The following is a 21363-nucleotide window of genomic DNA, read 5'->3' as shown; positions in this document are numbered from 1 at the left end:
ACTAATGGATTGCCCTTAAAACAAAGAACGGCCTGGCACTCTCATTAAAGACGCATGGAACTCGGAGGCGTCTGTGCCCGCCCAGACTGGCCTCCTTACCCACAGTGCGCAGCACGCTTGGAATGGCTGCGACGAGCAGGGCAGTGCCTCGGCAGTGTGTCCCGGCCCAGGCTGACGGCCCTCTTTGTCTGCAGACCACCACCCTGATAGGCTTGCTCAAGACGGCCCGGCTGCTGCGGCTTGTTCGAGTGGCGAGGAAGATCGACCGCTACTCCGAGTATGGCGCGGCCGTCCTCCTGCTGCTCATGGCCTCGTTCGCCCTCTCGGCGCACTGGCTGGCCTGCATCTGGTGAGGAAACGACGGCGGGCGCGCGTTCTTGAGTGGCAAAATAAGAGAGAAATGGCGTCTCTTAAAATTGGGGCGCTTCTTCTTGGCTGTTGCAGGTATGCCATTGGGACTGCCGAGCGCCCCAGGCTGCTGGCAAAAGTCGGCTGGCTGGATGCTCTGGCCAACGAGACCCACCAGTTTTACGGCCCCAACAACACGGGCGGCCCTTCTATCAAGGTGAATATTCAGCGGATGAATAAAAAATAGGGGTCAGGCCCGGAGGGGATCGGACCGGGAATCTTTGGTGGAATCGGCGAGCGCGCTAGGGGACAGCGCTGGGTGTATTTAATTGCTCCGCAATGACAGGTCCAATTAACCCCTTTTGTGCTCCTCTGTACAGTCGCGCTACATCACGGCCCTCTACTTCACGTTCAGCAGTTTGACGTCGGTTGGCTTCGGCAACGTCGCACCGAACACGGATGGAGAGAAGATTTTCACTATCTGTGTCATGCTGGTGGGCTGTAAGCATTCTGCAAAACAATTTTCATATGAAAAAAGACGAAACCAAGTGATAATTGTTTGACTACTGTATGTGTTTAATTTGCAGCCCTGATGTACGCGAGCATTTTCGGTAATGTGAGTGCAATCATCCAGCGGCTCTACTCGGGGACGGCTCGCTACCACACGCAGATGTTGCGAGTGCGAGAGTTCGTTCGTTTTCACCAAATCCCCAACCCGCTCCGGCAACGGTTAGAGGAGTACTTCCAGGTAACTTTTCTTTTGCATTAATAGAACATACATCTTTGCGATAGAAAATAAAAACAAATGCTTTCTTTGCAGCACGCGTGGGCGTACACCAACGGTATTGACATGAACAGTGTCTTAAAAGGCTTTCCCGAATGCCTCCAGGCAGATATTTGCTTGCATCTCAACAGAACACTGTTAGACAACTGTTCTGCTTTTGAGGGGGCGTCGCCTGGTTGTCTCCGGTAAGGCTGTCTCTTGGTAACAGTTATTTTCCTAATATTTTTGTGTACTTTTTGTTCTGTATTCGTATTTGACTTTCATACCCACAGGGCGCTGTCGCTCAAGTTCAAAACAACTCACGCTCCCCCCGGAGACACACTGGTCCATCGGGGGGACGTCCTCACCAGCCTCCACTTCATTTCCAGAGGGTCCATTGAGATTCTCAAAGACGATGTTGTCATGGCAATTTTGGGTGAGTCTGGTCCCCACTAATTAGCGGATGGCATAATGCGGAGGGCTGGTCTGTAACCTTAACGAACCCCTTTCAGGGAAAAACGACATTTTCGGCGAGAGTCCTTGCCAATACGCCACGGTGGGCAAGTCCTCGTGCAACGTCCGGGCGCTGTCGTACTGCGACCTTCACAAGATCCACCGGGACGACCTGCTGGACGTGCTCGAGCTGTACCCGGAGTTCTACCACGAGTTCGCCAGCAACCTGGAGATCACTTTCAACATGAGAGATGTGAGTAGCGGGTGGAACCCGGTAGGCCCCGCTGGCGATACCCCGTGCCTGGATTACCCGTAGACGTGGAGTACCTCCGTGGTCGTAACTGGTGATTCCCGTCCAGGAGGACCAACCCGGCGTGGACCCGCGGTTCCTCCGCCACCGAGCGTCCAGGTGCTCGTCTTCGGACGACCACGTGGACGGCGAGTCGACGGAGCTGCGGCGCGCGGCCCCGCGGGACAAGGCCCCGCGGAAGAGGAAGGCAACGGGGCAGGCCGCGGACGCCGCGAGACAAGGCGGCGACCCCGACGGCGGCGAAGGCGGCCCGGGCAGCGCCAAGAGGAAGGCCTCGGTGCCGCGGCAGGCCAGCGACGACACGTCCGCGTCGGAGTGGTAAGGCCCGCGCCGACGGCTAGGCAGCCCAATCAGCGCGGAGTGCGTTGGGCTACCTACCTCCTCGGCGTGAACGCTCTTCACATCGCCTTGCCCTGCTCTCGCAATGACACGCTCTTTGCCCAACAGCGAGAAGGTGGTGAAGCTGGACGTGCGGCAAGACGGGGGCAGCCGGGCGGCCCCGCAGGTGGCCGTGTTCAGACTGCAGCAGAGGCACGCCGACGGCGCGTCCGCCGACACCACCGCGGCGGACAGCTCGCCGACGCTGGCGCCCCAAGTGGCGGAGCTCAGCGCCAAGGTGGAGCGCCTAACCAAGTGAGTAAAGTCCTGCCAGCGTCCCGCCAGCGCCGGCGGAACTGACCGGCGGAACTGACCGGCAGACACGCGCTGACACGTATTGCTTCGGATGCCGGCAAAATTGCTTTCTGTGCAGGCATCTCCAGCGACTGGAGGAGAACATGAGCAACGACGTTCGCCAGATCCTCGCCCTCATGCAGGCCAACTTCCAGTCGGCGTCTGCCACTGCGGCAACTGCTGCCAGTGCACACGCGGCGGAGCTAGCGGAGTCGAGAGAGGTGCGCGCGCCGTCTCGTCTGACAAACAAAGTAAAAAAGTCTTTAAAAAAATTTCTTTTCATTTGCATTTTATGGATGCAGGTAGCGGCCGACAGCTCGTTGCGGCACGCACACCCGGTTCAGCGCAGCTCAAGCCTTCCCCAGAACACAAGCTCAGGGACTAGCCCCCTCCCCCAAGCCAGGTGAGGGTGTCGTCCACCCAGGATGGGTGGCTGGGCGGCAAGCTCGGTGGGGGCCGGCAAGCCACGGCCACCACGGCCACGCCTCAGTGCCGCTGCCCGACCACTCATCCTAATGTGTTCAGTTCAGCGAACAGGGTGCACGATAAATTATTTAGCAGGACGAGGGTGCCACGTCACAGAAATGGCGTGGAGGGCGCGTCAAACACGGTACCACGGTTCACAATGTTTGTTTTTTTCGTCAGCTTCTTGCCGCCAAAGTCATCAGCAAGGCTGGCACAGCACCAGCTGAGACTCTTGCCGCCACCCAGGAGTCAGTCCAGCCCTCTTGATCTCATCCAGGTGAGTTGATGCACCAGGCTCGGGCTGGCCAGGGCAGACAGGCAGAAAAATCTACCGGGGCCTTCGCGTTTGGGACGAGTAACGTCACAAAGTTGGTCAAAGAGTGACTGAATCTCCGAAAGTAGCCGTTTTCGCTGATTTTGGGCGGCCACTTCGTCCGATCTAGTTGCGGCCAACGGTCTACCTCGACGCCCTAGTATTCTTAAGACCCTACTCTTTCATGCCCTGCATCGGGAAGAAGTTGACCACAACGATTTTGGCTTTGACCGCAACGATTTTCCGACCAAGTTGGTCAAAAAGTGGTCGAATCTCGGAAATTTGCTGATTTTGCTGACTTTGGGGGGCCACTGTGCCCAATCTAGTAGCCGTAAAAGGCCTCCCTCGACGTCCTAGGATTCTTAAGACCCTACTTTTTCATGCCCTGTATCGGGAGGACGTTGACCACAACGATTTTGGCTTTGACCGCAACGATTTTCCGACCAAGTTGGTCAAGAAGTAGTCGAATCTCGGAAATTTGCTGATTGTTCTGACTTTGGGTGGCCACTGTGTCCAATCTAATCGCCGTAAAAGGCCTCCCTCAACGCCCTAGTATTCTTAAGACCCTACTCTTTCATGCCCTGTATCGGGAAGAAGTTGACCACAACGATTTTGGCTTTGACCGCAACGATTTTTCGACCAAGTTGGTCAAAAAATGGTCGAATCTCGGAAATTTGTTGACTTTGGGGGGCCACTGTGTCCAATCTAGTTGCCGTAAAAGGCTTCCCTCGACGCCCTAGTATTCTTAAGACCCTACTCTTTCATGCCCTGTATCGGGAAGGCTATTGACCGCAACTAGTTTGGGAGCGGTAGCCTCACAAAGTTGGTCATGAAGGGTAAAAACATAATGATGATTGGGGGCCTTTTGCGGTCTTATCCGCTGGGGCCTTTTGGGGGCCAGTCCGAACCTGTGATGCACTGGGGCAACGAGGCCAAGGGGCCGTCCTTAAACTAACGACACTCGGCTTGCAGCATTCCCCGTCGCCCAGTCGCCGCGAGCTGTCGCTGTCCTCGCAGTCCTCGCTGCCCGCCAGCTCCGTTCGGATCGATCTCAGGTACGTGGCGCGTCTCTCGGTTAGCACGTCGACTTGCACTGCCAATAAAAGGGCTCTTTTCCACAGTCCACAGCCAATAGCACGGGACGCATCCCTCCCTAGGGAGTCGTTCCCTGGGGAGCCCATCCCTAGGGAGCCGTTCCCTAGGGAGTCCCTCCCCCCTCCCGAATGCACTGTGCGGGGGGCACCCATTGCCCGACTGGAGTCCCTGGATGAACTGGACAAGGTGTGTTGGTTCGCCCTCCCTCGGCCACCCTTAAGACGCCCTGTAAACAAACTTTCTCACCGACATTTTCTCTTTCTTTTGTCTCAGGCCTCCACATCTACCAAGTCGCGGACGCCGACGAGCTCTGCGTCATCCTCCAGAGGCAACTTAGGAGCGATGTCGTCGGAGGTGTAGAAGCGCAGTGGTGTGCATGTGTGCATGAACCTCTTTAATCTGAATGTGATATTAATGTTGTGATAGAACACCTCAATGTGAAATTTGGAAGAATGTGAGAATAGACGGATAGTACGACGTGTTTTTTTGTTGGGTAATGTTTGTAAGGGTTTGTTTTATCTGTGTTATATCTTTATTTGCTCATGGAATGTTGGTATTCGTCGGTTCGTGACTGCCTATCATTGAAAATTTTTGGGATTTCACACGAGATCTCACACGATGCGAAAGGAACTTCGCTCCAATTTATCTTCTACGTATTAATCATATTTCTCCTTCTGTGTTACTAAGTGTTATTAAGTATTATTATTGGTGTAGTTCGCTACTGAATTTAAATGTTTTCACAAAGTGCAATATGATATCCAAACTTGTTTTCGTACACGTGTACTCTTCACCTTTCTATTCGGTCAATTCCATTTGTTACCATAAGCTTAGTTTATTTATTGTGTTCACTCAGCCCCCAAGAGAATGAAAGCCGTCCGCAAAAGGAATGTGCCGTGGAAATTTAACTTGACCTGTTCATTTAAAAAATCAGCCAAATACTCAGCCTGTCAACGTGTGTCAAAGTTTGTTCATTTTTAATTTCATAATCGTAAAAATTGGTTTTCACTTATTTATCATTTTAACGAGGCTGAAAAATGAGACAACAGAATCAAATTTGAGCGTATCAAAAGAGTAACTTACATAGTGTTTTTTCTACACTGACTGTATAATTGCCTTTCAAGAAAAGAACCAAACTGTTTTTACTGTGCGTATATATAAAAATTCTTGGTGTGTAGTGGAATATGACTCGCCCCGAAAGATAGAGGGTGTCCTCTTCTGGGTGATTAGTAGTGCACAAACTGTCGTGTCTGCCTGTAGGAGTTACCGTCGACCTGTCTTCTAACAGCGCATAGCTGCTGATCGGAGTCTTGGACTTCACATACCGCTTTTAATTAGCCGGAATTTATTTTACACCCGAGGTCACGTGTATAATTATTTCCTTTCATTGGAACGAAGAAAATATTTGCATATTCTAATTTTCTTTTGTCAAAAAGTAACTTGGAACAGAAATTGAAGAAATTTGAGGAACGATTTGAAGGGATAGTTTGCCGGACGACGGAAGTGTAGCGACACCGTAACATTTACATTCCATGCATTAATGTTAAAAAAAAAACATTCATGATTTATTTTTTTCGGCATTGAATATGAAGAAGAGAAACATTTTTGCTTTGCTTGGACGAGCCACAGAGGCCACAGGGTACGAGTTTCAAACTAAAATATTTGCCTTTTGCTCAAAGTGGTGGGTGCATAAGTTGCGAGTCACCAATTCAATGTATGTGTATATCAACCGGAATGGTTCTTAAACTTCTTTTGTGTTCCTGATTCATACTGTAAAAGGAGTATGCGTTTTGAAATTTATCCTCTGTGTTTTTATCTTTGGCGTCGTCCATTGATAAGTGAAAAAGACTGCATAGGATTAACGTGAGAGATTATAAAAGACCATGCTGGCATAGGTCATCTATAGACTAATGATTAAATGAACCTGGTATCCGACTCTGCAATAAGACGAACCATTTAAATGAAGTGGTTCTCAAGGGTAATTCTTAAAACCGCTAGGAAGGGGGTTCTTTGAAGTGATTTGCCAACTGTGTGGTTGGAACCTCTGCGCCCCCTCCCCCGTCCCTCCCATGATATTTCGCGCTTTCATCTAAGTAATCGAGTCGTGTGAAAAGTAGTACTTTTGCTTTCAAACTACCAGTAATTATGTCAGTGTGTTAATTTCATCGTTAGGTCGTTTTCTGAATGTTCGTGAAGAACTGGCTGTTTCTGCTAGAAAGAAAAAAGTAGTATGCGTTATCCAAGGGGGGCTGACTCCTATAATACTTCGTACACAGACCTATAATACTTGTATAATACCTATAATACTATAATCCATAATACCAAAAAATGCCGCACATTTAGTGCAGTTTCGGGTTCAAAATGAGAAAGTTTTGTAAAATTGTGGTGAACAGGCGTTCAGCGATTTTTAGACGGATCGTTAGAGTAAGGAAATGGCGCTAAGGCTGATGACAAGGTGCTGAGGCTCTTAAAGATGCGCGGTAGTATTTTGAGGCTCAGGAGCGCAAGCCGGAATCCTTGTTTTCAACTAACTTGCGTATTTCGGAAACCTTTGGTACACGGAAAACCACTTAAAACGACACAATTATCTAAATAAAATGTTCGGAATAATACCTATAATACTCTATAATACCTATAATATATAATACTTCGTACACGGTTCGGGAGAGTCAGCCCCCCTTGGCGTTATCTACGCAAAACGGTGTAGAATTTTGATGAGTTTTCGAATTTTTAAATATCGTTGGCACGTATCCATACTGAGAAAGGATTCCATTTTAGCATGTAGGAGGACGCGATGTGACAGTGGTGCGTCTATATGTAGCAAGGCTGTGTAATGATTTGATAGGTTTTCCAGATAATAGAATGTATTAAGCCTTTAAACGAGATACTTAAGGTTCGCAGTTCCATTAAAGTCATCTCAATTGCACAAATTATCTAGTATTGGCAGACAAAAGCGTATCTTCTTTTTGCGCAGCGAACTTTTTTTGTACGTCTTTGTCAGAGGTCTAAGATTTTTGATGTTTAGGTCTTTTATTTCATCAAAATAAACCCTATGGACAAAACTCCGACAAAGCTCATTACAAATTATGGAAGGCCAAGACGTTTTCCGACGCTGTATTTTTTAAAAGTCATGGACTGTTGCAAGTGCAAGTGGAAGACTTTCCTGTAGCGCGTAAGGGGTCTTTTACATACCAATGGAAAAATGATTCGCAATTTAATTGCCCCCTCCCTTTTTCCACTAAATTGACGTCCCAGACGTCACTACTTCATACTTTTTTACGAAAACAGTTGACGTGGTATGTGACGGGCCCCTACTCCTAAACTATACGAGAAACAAGTCAGTTGCCTCTGTTTTTTTTAAATCCTGTTTCATATTTGTACTTGTTCAATACTGTATTTTTATTTGACGCCGCGGGCATCTTTGTTGTAAATATACTTAGACATTTCAATTGAAATGGGTTCTTAGTTCGTCTGAACGCAATAAATATCCGATTCTCAACGGCAGTTGTTCTTCATTTCCCTTGCCGTTGTGCAGTGACCTTCACAACATGGTGTGGCGCAGACTGTGGAGAAAATAGAACCGTCTTGCCTGCCAATTGACACCTTTAAGGCACACCGAAAATTTGCATGTGTTTCTAGGCCCCGGTGGCGGGGCGTAGCGGGATCCTGCGGGACCCAGCGGGGCCCAGCGGGGCCCGGCAACGCGTTGGCCGTCGCCAGTCAGTCTGTGGCGCGTGCCGTGCCAGTCCCGCAGGCTCCTCCATGGAGATCCCCGACTTCTACCGGGGCCGCAGCGTGCTGCTGACGGGCGGCACGGGCTTCATCGGCAAGGCCCTGGTGGAGAAGCTGCTCCGGTGCTGCCCGGAGGTGGAGCGCCTCTACCTGCTGGTGCGCGACAAGGATGGCGTCAGCGCCGAGAAGCGGCTCAGCCAGCTGCTGGCGCTGCCGGTACGTCCAGGACTCAGCGAACGAAATGGATCTGCCGATACCCCACGCGCAGGACGTGCTTTCAGGGCACTTGCGCGCGGAGTGGCGACGGGGGTTGTTTTCACTGATTCTCCGCGACGTTACCAATGATTGTGTCTCTTGCGCGCGGGGTAGCGGCACGCATCCATTCACTCCCGGTAAGCGCCTCGCCGCCGAAACGGCTCACGAACACCGCCCACTCTGGGGCGCTCGGCTGCGCTCGGCAGGTGTTCGCGGGGTGCCCCATCGCCAAGGTGACGGCGGTGGCCGGTGACGTGTCCGTCCCCGGACTCGGCCTCAGCGACGAGGACCGCGACGTCCTGGTGTCGCACGTGTCCGTCGTGCTGCACTCGGCGGCCACGATCATCTTCACGGAGCCGCTGCCGCTCGCCGTGCTGCTCAACGTGGAGTCGGTGCGCCACGTCGTGCAGCTCGCGCGCGCCATGAAGCAGCTGGCGGTGAGTGCACGCCACCCCCGTCGCGCGGCCGCAAGGATGCCCTGACGCGCCGCCAAAGCCCCCTCCGCCCTCAAGGCCTTCGTGCACGTGTCCACAGCGTACAGCAACTGCAACCTGCCCTCGGTGCGCGAGGAGGTGTACCCGCCGCCCGCCGACGTGCACGACATGATCCGGAGGGCCAAAGAGGACCCCGACGGCTTGGAGAGGGACGCCACGCAGTGAGTAGCAGCCCCGCGCGCCGCGCGCCGTACGCCGTGCCGGCGAGGCGTGTGCACGGTGTGCACTTTCCACGTAACACCGCGGCCCTTGTGTGCAGGCTCATCGGGGACCGGCCCAACACCTACACCTTCACCAAGGCCCTGGCCGAGAGCCTGCTGGTGGAGGAGGCGGCGGACCTGCCGCTTGCGATCGTCCGGCCTTCTATCGGTGTGTAAGCGCGCTGCTCCCAGTTAGCTGAAGGATCGTTTCGCCGCTTTCTTGTCGCACTCGTGGGGCGTTCCGCGGACAGGGTGCGGAGGAACAGAGCGACGAAACGTTTCTTCGGAGCCGCTGGGCTGCGAATGACTGACTTCATTTTCTCTTGGCCCGGCAGTCGGCTGGGCGTGGCGCGACCCGAGCCCCGGGTACACGGACAGCGCCAACGGCATGATGGGCCCGCTGGTGCTCCTGGCCCAGGGCGTGGTGCGCAGCTCCCTCATCAATGTGAACTGCGTGGTCGACCTGGTGCCGGTGGACCTGGTGGTCAACACCGTCCTGGCCGTGGCGTGGCACACGGCGAGGCGGCGGCCACCCGAGGCGCGGCAGGACCAGGACCTCGTCGGCGCGGCGCCGCGGACCCCTGCGCGGCCCACGGTGTACAACTGCGTGACGGGGGCGCACAACCCCCTGCTGTGGAGCGAGCTGGTGCCGTGCTGGCTGTATCGCGCCCGGGAGCAGCCGCCCGCCACAGCGGTGTGGTGGCCGTTCCTCTACGTCACCACCTCCCCGCGGATGTACCGCCTGTGCAGCTTCCTCACCATGATCCTCCCCGCCGCCTTCCACGACGCCGTCATCGCGCCGCTGCTGGAGAGGCCCGCCACGTGAGTACCGGTGCATGCCGCCGCGCCCCTCCCCCGCCACTGCAGCAATGAGCGACCGTTGCAGGATGCTCCGCAAGACGCGGAAGGTGATCCGACTGCTGGAGGCCATCAGCCCCTTCTCGATCACGGACTGGGACTTCAAGGACGACAACGTGCGCGGCCTGTGGTCGCTGCTGTCGGGCCGCGACCGCGTGCTCTTCCCCCTGGACGTGGAGGCCATCGACTGGGACACCTACTGCAAGGCGGCCTTGGCGGGCTCCAAGCGCTACCTGCTTAAAGAAGACGGCGCCGTGGGCCACCCCCGCAGGTGCGCCTCCGTTTCCAAAGATTAGCCTTTCGAAGCTATCTGCCTTTCGATTACGTTCTCGCATTTTCTGACCGTTTTGTCCCTTGTTTTGTCTCAGACTGTACCTTCTGCACCGACTCACCCAAACCGCGCTGGCGTCCGTCCTGCTGGCCCTGCTGGGCTGGGCCACGTGGCCCTACCTGGCCCGGCTGTGGCCCTCAAGCACCGTCAAGTTCATCAAGTTCGTCCTGTCCAAGTGCTGATATTGAATCACACCACACCATCATCAATCATAAAAGTATTAAAATATTTTTAAAAAATTCAAATGCGTTTTGTCATTTATGCCCAAGCCCCCCCCCTCCCCCCGTGCAATAATTTATAAATAATGTCTCAGTCTAATCCCAACTGAGATGTAGGTCAAAATGGATCCATCCCGCTAAATGTAGAAAGCCAAGACGCTGACCCACCCCGCTAAATTTGTAAAGCCAACATTTTAATGAATAAAAATATGAATATGAGTCGATATGAGTCCCCCCGAAAAAAAAGGATGTATCTATAGGTCCGTTTTTCATTGGTGCACAATATTACTTTCCGCCTCAAAAAGTTTCGTCTGGCGGTGTCGTTGCAGTGTGCCGCACCGCGGCCACCGCACTATAAACGCCACTATTGCTTCCTCTCTGGGCCTGCCGAGCGATGCCGAAGAGCCGTGAGATCGCTCTCTACCGCACTCATTGGGGTGGCTAGTAGGTGTGTGAGAGAGGCAGCCACTGTTCGGAAACGATCGCCTGCCCCTGGGCCACTGGGTCAAGGGCCTGGCGGCCCTAGCGGCGGCCCTAGCGGCGGCCCTAGCGGCAGGCCTGCCCATCCGGAGGCCGTCCGGGGCCACGCCGCCGCTATAAGAGTCCCGGACGGCCGGGCCTGAGCACAGTGCCCTCCAGGAGCATGGCGTCGGCAAGGATCCTCATCGCCGTGGTCGCCCTGTGCGCCGCGCTGCACGCCAGCGCCGCGTCGCCATCAGAGGTGAGGGTCCTCAGGTGGCGCAGACACCACCAACCTTTGATTACGAGGTTTCTGAACTTGTTTATCTCCCCCGGCCGCGGGCCTCGCAGCGAGCCCCGGCGCAGGCGAAGCTGGGCGGCATGACGGAGGCGTGCAAGACGCGCGGGCTGCCATCGCCCTGCTCCGTGGCCTGCTCCATGTCCGCCAGGCTGTGCCGCGCGTGCTGCGCCGCCGTGGCCACCTTCACCACGGCCCCCTCCACGGCCTCCAGCGGCTCCAGCGGCGGCGTCTCCAGCAGCACAACCGTGCCGGACATCGGGCCGCTGCCCTCCGACGAGGAGATCCTCAGCAAGGGCATCGCCAAGTCCGCCAACTGCCTGGCGCAGTGCTCCACGTTCCCCGCCAAGCAGATCCGAGCCATCCTCAAGGACCCCAAGGCCAACGACAGCGACCTCAAAGAGCTCACCAAGCAGATGACCGCCCTCAACGCCGACCTGCCGTGGTCGACGATCCTGGAGAACGGAAACAGCAGACCATTGAGCATATCTGTCCTTTGCGAGAACGGCAAACTATCGTGCTAGGTTACCTTACTATTTTGTATCATTATACCCTCGACAAACCCCATTCTCGTGCCAATTGCCAAACCTGCCACCCACGGCCACAGTGAGACGCAACGTAAGCGGTGACGCCCCGCCGCCCCGCGCAGCGACCTGACAGGGACAGTGATCCATTTGGGCCGCTCTGACACTGACACGAAATCGGCCTGTCTGCCGAAGGCCGACACGGGCCGAAGGGAGGCGTTCTACAACGCATTCGCCGACATGAGGGCCTTCTCGGCGGTGCTGGCCGCATGCCGCTGGTGCGGCCTGGCGCCCTACGTGCTGCAGCAGGACAAGACCCTCACCAAGTCCGCGGGGTGGGCCAAGTACGGCGTCCTCATGCTCTCCGCGGTCAGCGTCCTCCACACCGCGGGTACCCGACACACACACTCACATTCACACATCCGGCTGCGTCTCACTCTGAAGTGGGGCTTGAGGTAAAACGGAAATCGAAGGCGAGGGCTAAGGCCGCGTCGTGTGCTTGGCAGTCTTTGTGATCCACTGGCCGATCCTCATGACGAACCCCTGGTACGTGGTGGCACACGAGCCCATCGTGCTGGCGGCCACCTTGACGATGTGCGTGGTGGTGGTGCGGGGCCAGTACAACACGCTGGCCATGCCGCTGGCCGCCCTGGCGCCGCCCGAGCGCCGCCTGGACCTCCGCGCCGTCCTGGAGGTGCTCACGGTGCCCGCCTTCCTGCTCACCGCCTTCGGCTTCAGGCTGCAGCAGGCGTACAACTCCTCCTCGTGGATAGAGGTGCTGCACTTCACGAGCATCTACATCGTGGCCGTCCTCTACTTCGTCGAGTGCTGCTTGTTCGCAGTGCTGATGCAGGGGCTGGCCAACAAGTACGCCGCCGTCAACGACAGGCTCCGGGAGGTGATGCTTGGCGGCGGCGAGGGTCGCGCGGTGTTCAGGGTGGCCGGTCGGCACGGCGCCATCGTGGACATCCGCAGGCAGCACCGCGCCGTGGGCCACCTCAAGCAGCAGGTGTGGGACAGCTGCGGCGTGCCGCTCACCATCTCCTGCTTGTGGTGCATCAGCCGCCTCACCGTGCTCACCGCCGCCACCCTGTCCAACGCGCGGGGCGCCTTGTTCTACAGCGACCTCTTCGTCAACAACGTGGGCAGGTCGATGCCACCCATCATCATCACCTTGGCAGCCGATAGGTGTTTGTCGCAAGTAAGCCGTGCTGTTATTCCTGTAGGCCTGTCTAGCCTGCATCCATTTTACACACATTCATATCCTAATGAAATGTGTTCAAGGGAAATCGGACCCTGGACTTGGTGCACGAGTGCATGGGCCAAAGTGACGTTTCTCCCGAGGAACTGGACGAGGTAATGATTAGTGAAATTGAAAAAAAAATTCAAAAACATGGCATTTGAAGTAATATTTTTCCTTGCAGCTAACCATCTTTGCGATGTTTCTCTCTCACCGGCCAGTGCAAATCCGCATGATGGGGTTCATTTTAATTGAACCTCCTCTCATCATCAAGGTACGGTTGTTGGACGTCAGCCAATACGTGCCCATAATATGAGCTCGAAGAGCGTCTCTTTGATTTTCATTTCTCCTTCCTCCAACACAGACGTTCGGGGCTGTTTTCAGTTTGTTACTTTTCTGCATTCTTCAAGGCTAACCCGTACCACAGGCTTCATATTTACCTCTTTTCTACATTCACACACATGCACACGCTAAACCACACGCACACAACGCACACGCACCCTCACTTACACTTACACAAATGATGGGGTCCAGAGCACGGCCCTCGTGACAGCGTAATGGAGCAGGGCTTGGGGCCGCGGTGGCCGCGCTGATGGTGGGTCTGGCGTACTTTGCGCGTGGCCCCCTGGACATGAAGACGGCCCTCAGGGTGCTGGCCGCGGCCCGGTGGTGCGGCCTGGCGACCTGCGTCGTCGACCTGGCCGTCGACCGCCGCTCGCAGGGCGCCTCTCTCGACCCTCCCGACCGCCCCGCGTCCTACAGGGACTCCACGACCTGGCGGGCGTACGGCGCGGCCCTCCTCGCCCTCCTCGCCGCCTACCAAGTCCTGGGTTGGTGGAACGTCGCGTGGCGGCTCTGTAGCGGGTTTTGGTACGAAACCTCCTCGGAAATCTTACACAACTTATGAACCTCTTCAGGTTTTGTGGCGTTAGCCCTGCGTTTCCCCCCCCTGGCGTGGTTCACCTACCTCGCGTTGGGCATGGTGATGTTCAACTACTGCGGCGTGTGCCTCACCGTGGTGCGCCGCCAGCAGAGCGACCTGCTCGCCATCCTGACTGAGCTGGCGCCCGCCCTGCCGCGGACGCCGCGCAGCCACCGCGTGGCCATGGCCGTGCTGGCCGCGTTGCTCTTAACGGGGCTCGCCTTGCGCTGCACCGTCACGACCTTGATGATCTTGCCGTCCATGAAGGCTTTCCAGGAAAGCCCGTTCCCTCTGCCCGCCGTCGTGGTGTACGGTGCGGGCAACCACCTGTGCTCCTGCGTGACCGCCGCGGAGGCCTGCTTGTTCGGCACCCTGGCCCACGCCGTGGCCTACGAGTACGTCCGCGTCAACGCAGCCTTCATCCGAGCGCTGCTTCGGGGCGCCTGCTGTGGCCCGCGCTACGGCCTGGTGGCGGCCATGCGCGTGCGGCACCAGCACGTCGGCACGGTGCACCGGCAGCTATGGCGATGCTTCGGCACGCAGGTCCGTCTGAGTCAGGACGCCACTTCTTCAGCTCGCCAGACTGTCCCGACTGAACTGCCGCCGTCCCTCATCCAGGTCACCTTCATCTTCTTGACGGTGAGCGTGCAGCTGACCGACGCGCTGGCCAGGCTGGTGTCCTTCCGCACTTGGGGCAGCGTCCTCACCGTGGTCTTTCTGCTGCCTGAGGTGCTCTCGGTGTTCATCGTCGTCCACGTCGGCCAGAGGATACTCCACAAGGTACTCTTTCCCTGCAACGATCCCGTGTCCTCGATAGCCTTCTGCAAACTTCTTCCGCACAGCGTTTCACCGCTCGGTATCTCTCGAATCTTGATGGAACTCCACATGGTGCGAGAGAGACAGTGCGACAAAAGCGATGTCCGTAAAACGGCTTGTGTTTTGCCAGGGGAACTTCATGTTTGAGCTGGTTCACGACGCCCTCAACGTGGAGGGGATATCTGCCGCTGAGAGGGAGGAGCTCTTGGTGTTCTCCATGTACCTTGTCCAGCGTCCCGTGTCCACTCAACTCATGGGGTTCATATCTGTCCAATACACCATTCTGATCAAGGTAAACCGCTGGCTTAAACTGCGGTATCTTTAATTTGGCGACAGGCATCAGTTAATTTTCTCTAACGCGAGGAAGTTTTGTCTTTGTTCTAGGCCGCCGGTGCAATATTAAGTTATCTCCTCGTATGTCTGCAGTTCTGATCATTAGGTTGCCTACCTTGCAACCAAAAAATTCAAAATTTCGGTGGTTAGCATCAAGGCGTGCTGCAATAAAACATTTTCTTCCGGAGCCCTGCTCTTGCTACACCGCCAAATCTCGCCGCCGGGACTGTGGAGCGCCTGCTGGGTAGGCACTTCAGGTGCACGCGAGCGCGCTGGGTTGCCTACCCGCCGCTCCGCAGGCGCTTGGTCCTGGCCGTGCGGCTGGCGCCGTGTTTTTGTGCGTGTGTGTGTCTCCCTCCCCGAGCGCGGCCAGTGTCGGGCCGCCGGGCCCACAATGCAGTGGTCTGCACTTGGAGCCGGCAGTGCCGGTGGCAGTGCCGCAGCGCGGACCGCCCTGCTGCTCGCGGCTAGCCTCGCGTGCGCGGCGCGGTTCGCGGGGACGGCCTCCACCGCCAGGGCCAGCGACGCCAACGCCACCGCACCACCCAGTCCCTGCAACACGGTACGCACCAGGCCGCCCAGATGACAGCAGTGTCCTCTTCTTATTTTTCAATTCGATATTATTTTGTTTTGCAGACTGGTCTATCCTCCCAGAGTAACAATGTGGTGTCCAGGGTAAACCTCTTCCCGGTTGTTTGTGAATCGCATGATTTGTATGGCATTTGCTCGTAACGAAGATCGGTTCTCTCGGCAGGGGATCGGCTACCAGGTGTGGTTCATGCTCCAGATGACCTTCGGCTCCATGGCGGTCAGCGCGACACTCATTTTCATGTACTGGCTGTACGGACAGGGCTATCCCCAGCCCACGCCCAAGCCCAGGCCCAGGCCCAGGCCCCACACCCGGCCGCCTTGCAATTGTTCCTGTTGAGTGCACAGAGAGCACTGCAGCCGAAGTAAAGCAGGAGCACGCACGCCTGTCCCACACTGTGTTTTCTCAAGGACGAAACAAGAAATGTCAAAAAAATATGCGGTTCAAATAGCCTTTTTAGTTGTTTTTTAAGCCACCACGCCCCACGTTGCACTGGTCCTTGTGCCTCCGTGCCGCGCCTTGTCGTCGTCGGCCACCCCGGCCAGCCTGTCACCTTGCAACGAGCAAGCCGACGTGGATGCGGTCAATCCACGGGCCAAGTGGCTTCGGTCAGGATCTCGGGGAAGTCCGTGTCCAGCAAGTCCTGCGTCGTGGGCCGCGAGGTCCTGCGCGTCGTGGTGTCCGAGGACTCGGCTGTCGCCCTGCGCGTCGTGGTGTCCGAGGACTCGGTGGTCGCCCTGCCCGTCGTGGTGTCCGAGGACTCGGCGGTCGCCCTGCGCGTCGTGGTGTCCGAGGACTCGGCGGTCGCCCTGCGCGTCGTGGTGTCCGAGGACTCAGTGGTCGTCCGTCCCGTCGTTTGGTCGGCAGTGGAGGGGACGGGGGACGACTTCGCATGAGTGCTTTCGGACGGGGAGCTCGGCGTCGTCGGAGGGGAGGTCGCGGTGGTCGACAGCGGCGCCGAGGGTGAGCCGACGTCGGTCGCAGGCGTCCAAGTGGACGACTCGTCCTCACTTTGGCTGGCGGAGAAGGAGTCTGGCTCCGTCGAGCCCGCCGCAGTGGTGCTTGGAGACCAGGGCGGAGGGGTGGTGCCGGCGGAGGGGAGGGGTGGAGGGGATGAAGGGGGCAGAGTCGACGAAGCGGGCGGAAAAGACGAAGAAGGGAGAAAAGACGAAGAGGGAAGAAAAGACGAGGAGGGAATAAAACCAGAAGAGGATGGAGAGGATGAAGGGGGCAGAGTAGAGGAAGCGGGCGGAAAAGAGGAAGGAGAGGACAAAGAAGAAGAAGGGAGAGAAGACGTAGTGGGCGGAGGGGACGAAGAGTGAATGGGCTGCGTGGGTGGGAGAGTGGAGTGCGTGGACGACGTGGGTGTGAAGTTCGTGGAAAGAGTGGGAGCTGAGTGCGTTGATAGCAGAGGTGTAGCATGCGTTGCTGCAGAGGGTGTAGTGCGTGTGGGCGGTACGGTTGCAGCGTGCGTCGACGGTGCGGCTGGAGAATGCGATGATGTCGGTGGAGACAAATGGGTGAACGACGTGAGCGTGGTGTGCGTAAGTGTTTCAGGCGTTGTATGCGTGGGCGACGGGTGTGTGCTGTGTGTAGACAACGAGAATGCAGAGTGTGTTGCCAGTGGAGTGTGCGTTAGCTGTGGAGGTGTTGAGTGCGTAGACAGTGGGGCTGCGGAATGCGTGACCGGCGGGGGTGTAGTATGCTGTAGTTGGGTTGTGGGTTCCACGTTTGCCGTTGATGTCTGCTCGTCAGAGTCCCGGAAAGTGGTGGCCGCGTGGATGTGCACTGTAGTGGCTGTCTGGGGCTGCTGGGTCGGGGTGCCCGGCGAGGTGATGCTCGTCGTCCGGAGCGTGGTGGAGCTCCCTGGTGGCGGCGCGTTGGACACCACCTCCACGAAGGTGACTACCGGTCCGAGGGGGTAGGTGAGCGGACGGGGGTTCGTCAGTGGCAGCGGCAGTGTGGTCGCTGGTGGGGTGGTGGGCACGAGTGGCTCGGTCGGTGGGGCCGGGCTGGGCCCCGTTGGCTGCGAGGGGTGGGTCGTGGTGGGGTGCCTTCGCGTGCTGGGGCGAGCCGTGTCCGTTTCACAGCACAACGTGGACGAGGGCCGAGGTGTGGCCGCATCGCCTGTGTCCGCGGAGGTCGTCCCGCCCGTGTAGGCGCCCAAGGGGTGCAGTGGGGGCCTGAGCGTGGGCTTCGTGGACACCGCCGCGTCCCCTGCTTCCGTGGAGGTGGTCCCTCCGGTGTATGCGCCCAAGGGGTGCGTCGGGGGCCTGACCGTCGGCCTGGACGCGTCACCCACCTCCGTGAAGGCGCCCAGGGGGTGCGTGGCGGGCCTGACCGTCGGCCTGACCGTCGGCCTGGGCGTCGGCCTGGCTGCGCCTGTTTCCGTGAAGGCGCCCAAGGGGTGCTGCGGAGGCCGGGGCGTGGGCCGCGGACTGGACGCGTCGCCTACGTCCAGTGGGGTCGTTCTACTCGTGAACGCGCCCAAGGGGTGCACCGGGGGCGGCACGCTGGCGTCAGTGAAGGAGCCGAGCGGCGCCGTGGGCCGGTAGCTCGAGGAGCCTGTCCAGGGCTCCGCGTCGGTGGCCGCCACTGTCGGCACCGTGGACGGCGACGTCAGCTGCCTCGTGGACACGGCGCTCTGGCCGCTTATCCTGGACGTGACGGCGACATCGCGCGGGGTCGATTTGGAACTGTATTTGGGCGTCGACAGGGGCGCAAGCGACACCGGCGGTGGATTGCTGGCGACTGTCGGCGCGGTTGGCACCACTGCAGTGACGGTCGGCTCCGAGTTGTACAACTCGCACAGAGCACTCTCAACCAAAGCGTAATCTGAGGAAACGAAACAGCGTGTCGACAATTCGTCAAAATAAACCGCTTCTGTCTGAATATAGTGCGTTACTGTTTTTATTTCTAAAGAGTTGGTAGTCTTGTCGCATTTGTGACCACTCTACTTCAAACCCCTCTGAAAATGCGAATCGTGCCGATACAGTGACGACATATTGACGTACTTGGTCCCTCTCTGCGGGAGTGATAAGTGTGGAGCCGAACAAAAGAAAGAAAAAATTAATTAGTTTCATCAAATTCAATCAAATATCGCTATTTCCATACACACGAAGTAAAAAACACATGTTCGACATCAACTTCAAACACACCTGACGTAGTCATTATCACTGCCTACTGAGTTTCCTCAGGTATTCCAATAAGTAAGTTGGATTGAATCAGTCGAGTACGTACAAAATGGTCCGTTTAAACAAAATGATTTATAGTGAGGAAGTACCTTCAGCGTGCCGACCAGTACCGGCATGTACTGGCAGCGCCCCATGGCTCCTCCGACGCCACCTGGCATCAGAACGACGTCAGCGTCAGCACACCGCGCTGGAGTGGCGCACAGCACAACGCACCTGCGTCTCCGCGTCCCCGCGTGCCGCCTGGTGCCTGCGCCTGGTGCCTGCGCCTCTACCGGTCCTTGTCCTTGTCCTTCACTTGGCAATTGCACACGCACGGCGGGCAGTACAGCCCGGGCCACAGTGGGAAGGGCGGCGGGGTGCTGGGCGGGGCGCCGGGCGCGAGGGACGTGTCCGCGTCGCCCTGCCCGGGGGCGGCGGGCTGCTGCGGGGGCGTGGCCTTGCTCGCCGTCGTGGAGCCGCTGAGGAAGTACGGCAGGGTCGGCATGGACGGCAGCGTCGGCATCGGCGGGAACGTGCCGCCCACGGGCCAGAAGGGCGGGAACAGCCCCCAGTTCGGGGACGAGTTCGCGGGGCTGGCGGCGGTCGCGGACGGCACCACCGGCTGCGGGGGAGATGGGGCCGGGACGGGTGGTGGAGGGGGCGGCAGCAGCGAAGGCGGAGGCGGCGGCGGCGGCAGGGAAACCAGCGGGTGAGGCACAAGTGGTTGCGAAGTAGGGGGTGTAGGGGGTACCGCGGACAAAGGATGCTGAGTCGCTGAGGGTGGCGCCGGCGAGGCGGCGGGGGGAGTCGCAGGGGGGTGCTGGGGAGGTGCTGGCGTCTGAGAGGGCGTGGCGGGCAGCTGCGGCGGAAGAGGCACTATAGGCACTAGAGGCTGGAGCGGTGGAGGTACAAGCGGCTGGAACGGCGGTGGCACGGGGGGAGGAGACGGCAGTGGCGGAGGGAGTCCAGGGTGCGTTGAAGTGGCGTGCTGCGGGTAGCCAGGATAGCCAGGAGCAGCCGAGTGCGACGGCGCGAGCGTGCCGGGGTGCTGCGCAGGGTGGGGCCCGCCGGGCGGCATGGTGGGCAAGAGGGCGCCCGGGAAAGGCGGCAGGGTGGGCGCCGGCGGGAAGGGCAGCAGGTTGGGCAGCGTGAAGTAGACGCTCCCCGCCGGCACGTTGGGGGCCGCTGGGTGCTGCGGGAAGGTGATGGCTGGCGGGGCCAGGGGCTGCGTCGGCCACCCAGGTGCTGGAGCGTGCGTGGGGGCCGCCGATGGCAACGTGGCAGGTCCTGCAGGGCCGACAGGCGGCAACGCGGTCGCTGTGGACACGGGGTGCTGCGACGTCCAGGGAGCCGGCTGCGGGTTTGGGGCTGTGCTTGGGGCTGTTCCGGGGATGACAGCCGTGGGGGGTGCAGGGCCGGGGCCTGGGCCGGGGGCAGGGCTGAGAGTGGATCCACCGCCAGACTGCGGCGGCGAGGGCGGTGCGTGGGAGGCTGCCGCGTGGCTGACGAGGACGCCGAAGTGCGGCAGGGTTGGCATCCCGGGCATCGGAGGCATTGTGGGCGGCGCTGGCCAAGTGACAGGGTGCTGCGGGCCGCCCGGGCCGACCGGGCCGACCGAGGGCGCGACCGGCTGCAGTGGCACCAGGGGCACCAGGGGCTGCAGCGGCGCCGGCGGGGTGCCCGCCGTCACCAGGCCGTCGGAGAAGCCTGGCAAAGGCGGGAAGGTGAGTGCGGGAGGCAGGGTGGGGGTGGGGCGGGTGGGTGCCCAGGGGGATGCGGTCGCGGAGGCGCTACTCGGGGACACGGCGCCGATGTTCGTGCTGGCCACGACCATGCTGGTGCTCGGCTTGAGCGGCTTGCTGGTCGGCCGGGCTGGCATGGCTGACATGGCCGTGGTGGAGGACGGCTCAGTCTCCGTACACATGCCAAGGGCAACCTGGGCGTAATCTGTACAAGGAAGGAGAATACTCTTAATACACGTGAACCGGGTGTCGTAAGTAAACAGTCATTTATGCCCAGCCGCCTCAATAATTGATTCAAACTAAACTTAGGATTAATTTAGCGTGCGTCAATATTTCGTCACTTGAAACGGTTCCTATTCCTTGCCAATTAATCTCAATCCCTGTCAGGTTTAAAGTGCCCTAATTCATTCCCTGGCCACGGTATACATACTGCGCTCCGTCATACAGCTGAAGTAGAGCATGTCGCACAGGCTGTCGAACAGGAAGTACTTGTTGATGTCCCACACGCCACACGCCGGCCGGTAGTCCGCCTTGCACTCCTTGCACCGCAGCCCGGTGCACAGCCCGTGGTCGCGGCCTGGAACACCACGCCACTTGAAGTACGGCCGCCTGCTGAGTCCGCGGCATGTCTCTTTGGCGGTCTGCGCGCGGTCCGCGCGGTCCTGGGGCTCGCGACGACGCCGTGCGCTGGCGCCGCTGGCGGCCACGCGCTGCACCTCACCAGGAAGGATGAGTTCGCGGTGTGGGTCGGAGTACAGGTCAT

At 58.1% G+C, this 21363-nt stretch overlaps 5 protein-coding genes across 5 annotated transcripts in view; 4 read left to right on the top strand and 1 right to left on the bottom strand.

The window, feature by feature from the left end:
- LOC117644019 (potassium voltage-gated channel subfamily H member 6) overlaps positions 1-7915 on the top strand; it is a 44318-nt gene extending 36403 nt beyond the window's left edge. Inside the window, exons 12-26 of the mRNA XM_034383206.1 lie at positions 195-349; positions 445-565; positions 729-849; positions 936-1096; positions 1169-1317; positions 1405-1547; positions 1624-1817; positions 1924-2192; positions 2322-2507; positions 2626-2767; positions 2849-2949; positions 3192-3288; positions 4297-4379; positions 4446-4605; positions 4693-7915. Of these exons, the coding sequence (XP_034239097.1) occupies positions 195-349; positions 445-565; positions 729-849; positions 936-1096; positions 1169-1317; positions 1405-1547; positions 1624-1817; positions 1924-2192; positions 2322-2507; positions 2626-2767; positions 2849-2949; positions 3192-3288; positions 4297-4379; positions 4446-4605; positions 4693-4779 (2169 nt within the window). The 3' untranslated portion in view covers positions 4780-7915. The remainder of the gene's footprint in view (positions 1-194; positions 350-444; positions 566-728; positions 850-935; positions 1097-1168; positions 1318-1404; positions 1548-1623; positions 1818-1923; positions 2193-2321; positions 2508-2625; positions 2768-2848; positions 2950-3191; positions 3289-4296; positions 4380-4445; positions 4606-4692) is intronic.
- A 256-nt stretch (positions 7916-8171) lies between these two features.
- On the top strand, positions 8172-9614 carry LOC117643612 (fatty acyl-CoA reductase 1-like; the record flags this gene model as incomplete). Its single annotated transcript, XM_034382594.1, has 5 exons — positions 8172-8364; positions 8610-8840; positions 8916-9058; positions 9157-9266; positions 9433-9614. Coding segments are annotated over exons 1-5 (852 nt in total), but the record flags the coding sequence as incomplete, so codon positions are not given.
- Positions 9615-9731: 117 nt separating this feature from the next.
- On the top strand, positions 9732-10475 carry LOC117643753 (fatty acyl-CoA reductase wat-like). Its single transcript, XM_034382828.1, has 3 exons — positions 9732-9919; positions 9984-10226; positions 10324-10475. The coding sequence occupies exons 1-3, from the start codon at positions 9831-9833 to the stop codon at positions 10466-10468; spliced, it is 477 nt and encodes a 158-aa protein (XP_034238719.1). The 5' UTR covers positions 9732-9830; the 3' UTR covers positions 10469-10475.
- Positions 10476-15490: 5015 nt separating this feature from the next.
- Positions 15491-16122, top strand: LOC117644017. The gene is made up of 3 exons (XM_034383205.1): positions 15491-15658; positions 15733-15771; positions 15851-16122. The coding sequence occupies exons 1-3, from the start codon at positions 15491-15493 to the stop codon at positions 16022-16024; spliced, it is 381 nt and encodes a 126-aa protein (XP_034239096.1). The 3' UTR covers positions 16025-16122.
- A 146-nt stretch (positions 16123-16268) lies between these two features.
- LOC117644016 (mucin-2-like) lies at positions 16269-21061 on the bottom strand. The gene is made up of 3 exons (XM_034383204.1): positions 21031-21061; positions 20653-20805; positions 16269-18520 (listed from the first exon to the last, which is right to left on the bottom strand). Exons 1-3 carry the CDS (start codon positions 21059-21061, stop codon positions 16269-16271), a joined length of 2436 nt encoding a protein of 811 aa, XP_034239095.1.
- Positions 21062-21363: the final 302 nt, after the last annotated feature.

This window comes from Thrips palmi, unplaced genomic scaffold (assembly GCF_012932325.1).
Source record: "Thrips palmi isolate BJ-2018 unplaced genomic scaffold, TpBJ-2018v1 HiC_scaffold_17, whole genome shotgun sequence".
In the NCBI taxonomy this organism is placed as follows: Eukaryota; Metazoa; Arthropoda; class Insecta; order Thysanoptera; family Thripidae; genus Thrips; species Thrips palmi.
Note: the sequence above shows the minus strand (reverse complement) of the source record. Positions and strands in the feature narration are given on the sequence as shown.